General features: G+C 43.1%; 1 protein-coding gene across 2 annotated transcripts in view; it reads right to left on the bottom strand.

Annotated features, from left to right (window-relative positions):
- Nucleotides 1–771: 771 nt before the first annotated feature.
- Nucleotides 772–10,473, bottom strand: part of LOC144826656 (hydroxylysine kinase-like) — a 248,876-nt gene continuing 239,174 nt past the window's right edge. For both annotated transcript variants that reach the window (XM_078685215.1, XM_078685216.1), the window contains one exon: nucleotides 772–1,315. In XM_078685215.1, coding sequence (XP_078541341.1) covers nucleotides 852–1,315 — 464 coding nt within the window. In that variant the 3' untranslated portion in view covers nucleotides 772–851. The remainder of the gene's footprint in view (nucleotides 1,316–10,473) is intronic.

Genomic DNA, 10,473 nt, shown 5'->3' with positions numbered 1-10,473 from the left:
TAAGGTCAATAAGAATTAACAGTGTGGTGTGCCCTGCGTCAACCTGAACACGAATATTTTATTACTAAGGTTAGCGCTGTCTCCGTGCTGTGAACACTTCTAAAACCATGCTGCGAGCCATCAAGCAGCTAGTGCTCCCCTAGATAGGAGCTGAGGTGAGAATTCAGATATTTCTCCAGAATTTTCGCTGGAGCTCGTAACAGGGAGATAGGGTGATAGTTCTTTAATTTAGCCAGATCCAGAGAGTGGTTTTTTTCACAGGATGTTGAGCCGATGACAAGAGTTGACCCTGGTTCCCAGTTCCAAAGTCAGAAGCTCTGGCTGTAACACCACATACTATACAAAATCTTTTTTTCAAGTAAAAATTACACTGATAACAACTACTCCAGAATATTCTTTGGGTAGCAGTGTTTTCAAATACATTTCTGCCAGCTCTCAAAAATCACTTTATCATCTGATGAAATCTAATCGAAAGACAGGGGACACTGTTCTCTTACAGCCGCGGCCCGTGGGGGGAGTTACGGTGGGGCAGGGAGGCGGGGAGGGGGAGGGGCGGGGTGGAGGGTGCTAAAAACCGGCATATGGATAATTGCAGGTAAGTAAACAATTTAATTAATAAAACGAATTTCTTAGCGCTCACTGCATCGCATTTTGCGATGCAAGGCGCGCTACCAAATTCGTTTTATTAATTAAATTGTTTACTTACCTGCAATTATCCATATGCCGGTTTTTAGCACCCTGCCACTCCCCCCTTCCCGCCTCCCTGCCCCACCGTAACTCCCTCCACGGGCCGTGGCTGTTCTCTTATTAGTATAAATCTGAAGAATTATAAAACAGAAACAATATTATATTTATTTACATTCACTGTATTCCTTTGCAGTATCAAACCATATTTTCTCCACGTCCTCTTTGCCTAATTCTGCCATAGTCAACAGATGCTTCCAACCTGTTTTTGCTGTGACCATCAGATATTCTTCATTCTCTGGGTGCTGAAGAACACTATGCCTGGCAATTACCAGCGACTGTGAAAATCGGCCCATGACCAATAAATAAAGGGCATCCTTCTCCTTCGGATTCAGTGGTAAAATACTCTCAAATCCAGCAAGAACATACCCTCCAGCCTTCAGTGGCTCTTGACTTTCAATCATCATGTACATAATTGCTATTGCCACTTCAAATGCATAATAACCATTGCTCATGTCATTAAAGTCCAAAATACCAGATATCCTATAGGTGTCTTGTATTTTACCAAATGATTCCTTGCTCGTTTGCTGTAATAAAATATTGTAGTCATTCAGATCTCCATGATTTATGCCTAAAAGTGAGAAATATTAAAACAGTTATTATCAAGTATTTAGAATGTATTCTAAATCAATGATTCATCGTTAAAATCAGTAACACAGAATACTGGCAAAAAACACAAATGGAAAAGTATTACATGGAGTTTTCTTAGCCAAAAATAATACTTATTTTGTATAATCACAAAGCATCAGCCAGAATTCAGTGGTAATCCTTTTTGCAAATGAAACAGTCCTTTTATATCATAGTTCATAGGAGCAAATAAACCACAGTATTCATCACAGAATGATACTAAAGTGGTTACTACTGTAGATAATAATCGCAGACCCGCTGTATACGTGTGTAAAGAGCTATCAAGTGTAGAAAACTGTAAAACTCTGCACTGCACCTGATTCACTCCTGAGCTGAATGGAGGGAGGGTAAACACCTAGGGTCTGTCAATCAGGCAAGAAAATAACAATCCAAGTAGGGACCCATTAGTCCTACTGCTGGCAACCGATTGACACCAAACTGCATATCTTTTTTTTATGTCAGTCTCTTTCAGAGAGCCTCTATAATTTATTTCAGTTTCTGAAATTCATAACTCCTTAATATGACAACACAACAGTTGATAGCAAAACTGGGTGCACACTGTTGTGATGTCATAAAGGCCTTCCAGCCCGGTGACTGGGCTCTCTGAGAGCCCATCAGCTCAGCCCAGCTTGTCTGCTTTGACTGAAACAAGAAAGCACAGCTGCAGTATGGGGAAGGAAGGCAGGGAAGGTGGTGGATTTTGGTTAAGAATATATGGTAAGATATTTATTTTACCTATTTGTCTCATGGAGGAGACTTCATGTTATGTATATCTCTGCGATTATCATGTTCCCCTGCAGAGTAATTTAAGGCTGGGGCAGATAATTTATGGGGCAATACATAAAATAAAATTATAGATGGATAAGAAGTCAATTAGCATGATGTTTTTCACCTGGGGGTTCTGAGTGACATCATAGACAACTTGAGCTTTGCTCTTGTTGTCTATTTGATGTCACTCAGAACCCCTTGGTGAAAAATGCCCCCATAATTTACTGTTACCCATCTATAACTCTATATGTTGATCAGAGAAATATCAGTGTTATTGTAAGTTTCTGTAGAATGCTTCAGATATTGTCTTGACTTTTAATACATTTATGTACAAATCATAATATTTCACTGCTTTGTTTGTCCAATGGGAGGGGATTGGGGCAACATTACAAGTGTTTCAATTGGTATCAGATTTCTTAGTATTGATGAAGCAGGGTTTCACAAAAATTAAACCTGCCCAAATCTATACCCCCATAATACGTACCAACATTAAGTAATTGTTGTACAACTAACGTACACCCAACATGAACACAAGTTAACTGCTCTGTGCATGCCTAAACCAACATGTAAATAAATAATATTGTAATAACTTTCGTGTTTTGAAAGAAAACAAAGTAGTTGCATGAATAGGCAGCATGTGCATCAGCATTTTGCATGTTGCATCCTGCTTTGAAAGTAATTATAATTGCTGCTTTATGCACCAAGCTTGTGCTAGGTAACATTAATGGGGAATAGTACAAGGTGGGTGGTAAACAGTGAAGGTTACATTATTGCATAATTAATAAATATTAACTTTCATTTTCATTAGTGTACTGGATGAAGCAGTCTACTTTAAATAAAAATCTACTAAGTGGGAGGGAAAGCTGCAAGGAGTGAGGCCTCTGTCATGAGGCAAGAAAAAACGCACTGTGCACCGCAGATGACATGAAAAGGGTGAAGGCCAGAGTGTCAGATGACTGCCAAACGCTGTACCCAGGCGTGGGACCTGAGATGCACACTGCACATGATGTTAATTTATGAGAGAGAATTGTTAACATTTTGTATCTTATGTGGGGAACATGAGAACAGACTAATATTCAGACCCTGGGAACTAATATAACAATAAAGGTGTTGAAGTAAAGGTGAAATCATGGTGGTTTGACAACACCACCTCCCAAGTCCACCAACCCCTGTACAAGTTTGATGATACTTTGCAACATTTGTGGGATGGACATGCCAATTTTAAGAGTATAACTGGGGTGCCTTTACGGGTGTGGTTAGAGCTTAGGCTGACAGGAGAGAAGAGGGAAGATGCGTCGGTGTCCGTCGCTTTACAGGGAGGCCTAGCTGTTCCTGACCTGTCCTGTTCCTGTTCTTATTCCCTTTGTTCCCTGATTCTGTTTTGGGAAAACCCCACCATTCCCTAGACCAAGGGGGTGGTTTTTCCTACAGACCGATATGTTTGTATTTAGCCAAAATCGTTCTCAGAATATAAATATTAATGCATTGTGTCTCTGAACTTTTGTTTCTCCACCTATCCACTCCGTCAATGATTTATTGATATGTATTGTTTAGATGAAACTATTGTCTCTTCATCTATCCCCTCCGTTAGGTATATTATGTTTGACATAAATATTTGCTGAAACTTTTGTCTCTTACTCTATCCACTGCTTCATTGCATAAAGTCATTGTTTAATTTGAATGAGTTTGAAATTATATATAGAATTGCTTCTTTCGTGAGATTTAGCATTTGTAATCTGTGACCGAATGCAACAGAGAATTAACCCTTGATATTTGAGATTAAAATTCATTATTAACTTTAACAAGAGTCTGTGATCATTTTTATTGACTAAATGGTTGGTAAGTTAGTAGTAATCATTGCCATCAACTATTCAAATAATTGGTCCATCGACCAAATAGAAGATAAGTTAATATTAAAGATTAGTTATTAAAAGATATCTCAATTTACTCTATAAAAGGAAAGAAATGTTGTAACGTATAAATTGACCCAAGCGCATCAGGGATTCTGGGTGAATGATCTATGGGCCAATGTGTTATTGATCCCTAATCAATTTTTGGTATCAGCGATGGATCAGTACTGAACGAAGGGCATGGTTGAAATGGTGTTTTGGCCTGCATGGAACATGCTGGGTCAGGTGCATAAAGTTTGATCGATGTAGAGATAGCATGGAGTTACTATTTTTGTTGCTCAAAACTATGGAGTGCAGCAGAGAGGCTAAAAATAGATGTTGTGATGCATGCGAGCACTTCTTTTGGGGCACAAAACGATGTAGTAAATACACAGTCCCTGTCTCAGAACCCAGCGACCCTCCAACTCACTATAAAACCCATAAGCTAGTACTTGTAAAGCACAAACTAATCACCCCTAAGGGTCTCAAGGCGCTGTGAGCCATCGGGGAGATTAAGCAAGCTATGACCCAGAGTCACAGGGTGCTGGGCTGAGCTGCAGCTGGAGCATGGAAATGAACCGTGAGCCTTGTGTTCTGGAGTTAGCCGCCCTGGCCGCTGTGCCACACCTCTCCCTCCCTGATTGTATCTCCTCATAACGTGTCATAGCTCCATTGTCTTTCGTTAGGGGTGTGTGTGTGTGTGTGTGTGTGTGCTACTTCACATTGTTCAAACAAAAAAACACCTAATGCAGTGGCACAGCATGGAATACCAGCATCTGAGAGATATTGTCCAAATTTGTCTTTATTTCTTTTTTCCCTTTATGTGCAAACTCCAATTGTTTCACAAAAGGCACCTAAAAAAGTCCAGACCGACGCCTTTTGGCTGACGTCTTCTACTGGGTCTAACGGACTCCACTTTGTGTGTAACAATTTATAACCAGTCCTTTCTCCACTTTAGTGACCCATGTGAGACTGGAGCGACAACTTCCCTCATTTCACATTGGCACATCCTTTCCACCATATTCCCATCTATGTGTGTTCTAATAGCCACACAGCCCATTTCTTTTAAAGGCATCTCACTTTCATATAATTTGTGTAACCATACATTTTACAGTCACAATTACACGGTTCAAAATGTAACAATTATTTAAAGTAAAAAAAATATTCTCCTTTTTGCAAATGCCATCAATTTAAATATTAGTAAACCATGACCACTTACAGTTACAAAACATTCCTATTGTAATAATATTGCTTGTTTCCATCAAAGAGTATCCATCCTCACAGGCCTATAAAAGTGATTCTGATACTAAAAAGTTATTCTGATACCAATCCTGACATGATAATCGATATTCAAGTGTGTACTCTTATTTACACATTGGACTTTTTTCTGTACATTCATTTAAGGCAGAGGACATTATTTATTCCACCCTCAGAGATACTCTGCTCAAATCCATGACAGGTCCTATATACCCATCATGCACTCTGAATACGGCCCTTGCTACCATCCATTCCCATTAAAGTGCATAGTGCATTAAGTTATTTGATTACTCAAAAAATTATTTTCGCTCTTAATATGCCTGTGTTGGATATTTCATCCCCAGAGAAGTATAGCAGCTATTAATTCCTAAAGTGCAAGGTGTTCGGATGTAGAGAATCTTTGAGTTCTAAATTTACCTGGAAGCCCTAAAGCATGCAGTAGTTCTTAATTCTATGGGAAAGTGGAATTATAATGACCAACATATCGGTTATCAAAATACATAGTGCTATGTTCTCGGAGATCTCATAATAGTTATATATATGTATACACACACACATATATATGCGCACCAGGTAAATAAACTGCTCCAATCTGTGCAACATTCTTTTGACTTTATTTTTTATCACCCAAGTCATAAGTGAACAAGTGGCTTCCAGTCCCACAACAGGCACCGATGTGCAGGCTTGTAGTGTTGTGTGGCATTGTAGTCAGGAATTTTAACGGATTCTCAGAATTACAGTTTAGGATTTTGTTTTGAGTTAGTTCTGTGAATCGGGCCCTATGTTGTTCTCACCGAATCGGGTTAGGAATGCTTTCCGAACGATTCGTATTCCGGGAGTCCTACCGACCGATTACGATGTGTCCGGATGCATACGGACTCTGTTCGGTTGGACTCTCATTGACTTCAATGAGAGCCTGTGTCCCGAGCGAGAACACAGGCTCCCATTCAAACAAGCATTGGCATAGCCAATAGGTCTCACCTTTGGGACCTTATAAGTGTTTACCCATGCAACAGTTGATGTTGTTGCACCAAGGATAGTGTGCTGCATAACTAAATACTTAAACGGTCCCAAAGGTGAGACCTATTTGCTACGTCAATACTTGTTAAACTTCGTAACACTGTATGGGCATTGTTTGCATTACGTTAATACCAATTAAACACCCAAATACAGCAATATTTGGCATGTCCAAGTTTGCAAAGGACCTTCCACTATGCAGCAACACATGCCGTCGCATTTTTAGTAACCTTTGAACCGTTCGAGCTAGAAACATTTTTTTGGGGTTGAAATCTGTAGATTATGAGGCAATTGTGGCAACTCTATAATGATGCAAAAATCGCAGCGGCCACACAATCGCATAATTCCAGTGGCCTGGACAATACATAGTGATGCAGTGTGATAAAACATATTGATGGAGTGTGCAAGACACATTGATGCTGAGGGATAGACATGCCCAGAGGTACTCTTATTTATCACAGTTATTGACACAGTGTTATGTGTAGGAGATAATGCAGAGAGACAGACATGTCTTGCGTGCTCATTATGTGTTAGACATATCTAGGTGCTCTATTTATATTGCAATGGTGCTGTGTGAGAGACACGCCTGGAGATGCTCTTAATTTCTTGGATTACTCCAGAGTGATAGACATATTCAGGCATGCTCTATGTTTTCTGCAGTAATGCAGTGAGATAGACTTATCTGCAGATGCTGTATGTTGGCTGCAGTGGGACAGACATGTCTGCGGTGCTTATATTTGTCGCATTTATGCAATGCAATAGACGTATAGGGGTGCCCTATTTTTATTTTCGTGATTCAGTGTGACAAATCTACAGATGCTGTATATTTATAGCAGTGATGCAGTATCATAGACATATCTGGGTGCTATCTATTTTTATTACAGTGATATAGGCATATCTCCGGGTGCTGTATGTCTGTTGCAGTGATGCAGTGTGACAGACATGTGTGCGGTTCTCTTTATGTTTCTAGCAGTCACACAGTGCTATAGACATATCAGGGGGTGCCCTATTTTATTGCAGTGAGTCAGATTGACAGACATGTCTGGGAGCACTTTATTTCGTAGAAGTGACAGGGGTGCTCTTGTTTCCAGCTGTGATACACTGACAAACAGTTGCCCTGGGTGTTCATTATTAGTGAAGTAACAGCGAGATCACGATGCTCGTGTATTGCATTCAGTGAGAAAGAGGTATTTGAGGGGTACAGTGGGATGGAAGTCATCAGTGCCCACAGTGCCGAGAACACCGCAAAAGAGAGAAGGCCTGGCGCATGGATCCTACCGAACCCCACCACATCGCACTCAAAGAGTCCATCCGCAAGCATCACCAACTGATCCGCACCGCCAAAAGAACCCACTTCAAAAACCGCATAGACAACAACGCCCACAACAGTAAAGGACTCTTCGGCATCGTCAAAGAACTCTCAAACCCCAGGACCTGCTCCAACGAACTCCCTCCTTCACAAGAGCTCTGTAACTCCCTCGCCACCCACTTCCGCCGCAAGATAGAAGAAATTCACAACAGCTTCAGCCCCAAACAAACCGCAGACACCCATGAACCCGTCGCCTCGAGCAACACCAACCTCCTCCACACCTGGACCCTCGTCAACGAAGAAGACGTCACTCACACTATGGCCTCCATCCACTCCGGATCCCCATCGGACCCCTGCCCTCACCACATTTTCAATAAAGCTAGCAACATCATCGCTCCCCACCTCTGCAACACCATCAACAGCTCCTTCTAGTCAGCCACCTTCCTGGAAATCTGGAAACACGCAGAAGTCAACGCACTACTGAAGATGCCCAAGGCGGACCCAGACGACCCAAAGAACTACCGGCCGATCTCCTTCCTCCCCTTCCCGGCCAAAGTCATTGAAAAAGTCGTCAACACCCAGCTCTCCCGCTTCCTAGAAGACAGCAAGGAGCTCTGCACCTCCCAATCCGGATTTCGAAAAAATCACAGCAGCGAGACCGGACTCATCGCTGCCACAGACGACATAAGGATCATGCTCGACAAAGGAGAAACCACAGCACTCATCCTGCTGGACCTCTTTGACGAATTCGACACGGTATGCCATCACACCCTGCGCACACGACTCCACAACGCCGGAATCCGCAACAAGGCTCTCAACTGGACACACCACATTAACATTGTATCATACGCAGACGACACTTAGCTGATCCCCTCCCTCACGAAAGACCCCGCTACTGCCAAAAACCACCTACACAACGGACTACACACCATCTCCAACTGGATGGAATTAAGCCGCCTCAAGCTAAACACCGATAAAACAGAGATCGTCATCTTTGGCTCCAACACCTCAGCATGGAACGACTCCTGGTCGCCCAACTCTCTAGGCACCGCACCCTCACCCACCACCCACGCTCGCAACCTGGGCTTCATCTTGGACTCCACTCTCAGCATGACTCAGCAGGTCAACCCAATCTCCTCCTCCTGCTACAACATTCTCCGCATGCTCCGCAAGATCTTCAAGTGTATCCCCGTAGAGACCAGGAAAACCGTCACCCACGCCCTGGTCAGCAGCAGATAGGATTACGGCAACGCCCTATATGCAGGCCAAGCTACAAACCAAGCTACAACGTATCCAGAACGCATCTGCCCGCCTCATCCTTGATGTCCCATGCCACAACCACATCTCCCCCCACCTCAGAGACCTACACTGGCTACCCGTACCGAAAAGGATAACCTTCAAGCTCCTGACCCCCGCACACAAGCCTCTCTACAACACCGGTCCAGCCTACCTCAACAACAGACTTTCCTTCCACGCTCCCACATGCCATCTCCGCTCCGCCAACCATGCTCTCACCACCATCCCCTGCATCCGCCGGAGGAAGATCCTTCTCACATCTCGCCACCAAAACCTGGAACTCTCTACCACACCAGCTACGCCAGACCCAGGACCTCCTAACTTTCAGGAAACGCCTCGAAACATGGCTTTTCGACCAGTAGCATCCCCTCTCCCCAGTGCCTTAAGACCCTAATGGGTGAGTAGTGCGCTTTATAAGTATATTGATTGATTGATTGATTGCCCCCACCCCGCTCCCCATGACACTCAGACACGGATTAACATCTGATGCGTTTGTGGACCCGGTTTTAGGACGTTGACAGTGAATTCGGCTGGGCTTATGCGCCCTAAAGACTAGGCCATTATGCATCAGTAACAATGTAAGATGTCTGCAGCCACGGGTGATAAGTGGCCGATTGAAATGTGTAAATATCAGGGGAATCCCATTGTTCAGGCCGGAAACATTGAAAAGCCCCAGAAGACGCGTGAATTTTGAAAAACGCAGTAAAGAAAAAAAGTCAATGTATGCACTGCGCCTCGAGACGGTGTGAACACTGAATATTCTGTACAAACAGCATGCAGTATACACACAAAACACAGGACACATTCACGCAATAAACAGTACAATCAGCACGAGCAAAGTGTAAAAAAAATGCTAGCACGGTGTGTTGTAAAAGCACACAATGCTGCTGCAGACACAGAGCTTGCACGCACAATGAACTGTACAGTCACCAAAATTCATACAACACAGAAAACAAACATGCACAAGCAGTACACCGAAAAACACATCATGTACACTCTATAGTATACTTTCAACCAATAGAATGCACATATCACTTCAAGCAGACTATACTGTTTAAAAACAGCGCGCACACACATGTGCTAAACACACAAGCCATGCACACGCAATATACTCTAAACCCACAGCAGGCAGACGCAGAATGCATACAATCTGTGCCTTGCATAGGCAGCATCCACTCATGTCATTTTGTAAATCAACAGAACACACAAACAATAAATTAAATAGACGACAGAGCACAGCCTACTGTTCACCAAGTGGCATTCACAATATTGTGTGCATGGAAGGCATACATACTCACACAATGCAATGTACACCGAGACACAAAACACCGACCGAAGCATGGGCACTGACCTCAGGCCTCCTCTGATGCACCACAGCCTCTCCGATGTGCTTGCCACAGAAATGCGCACTCAGAGCACTAGAGACAGAAAAGTACGCACGCTTGCTCACGGTTTGTTCTACCACCTTGTCAAGCGCTGGTGGGACCTGAGAGCAGCACAGAGGCGGCAAGATACCTGGAGCAAGGACAGAGCTGAGAGTCCACTCCAGTCACACTGGCTTCAGTG

The sequence above is a fragment of the Lissotriton helveticus genome, chromosome 3_2 (assembly GCF_964261635.1).
Source record: "Lissotriton helveticus chromosome 3_2, aLisHel1.1, whole genome shotgun sequence".
Classification (NCBI taxonomy): domain Eukaryota; kingdom Metazoa; phylum Chordata; class Amphibia; order Caudata; family Salamandridae; genus Lissotriton; species Lissotriton helveticus.
This window is presented reverse-complemented; position numbering and strand designations above follow the sequence as displayed.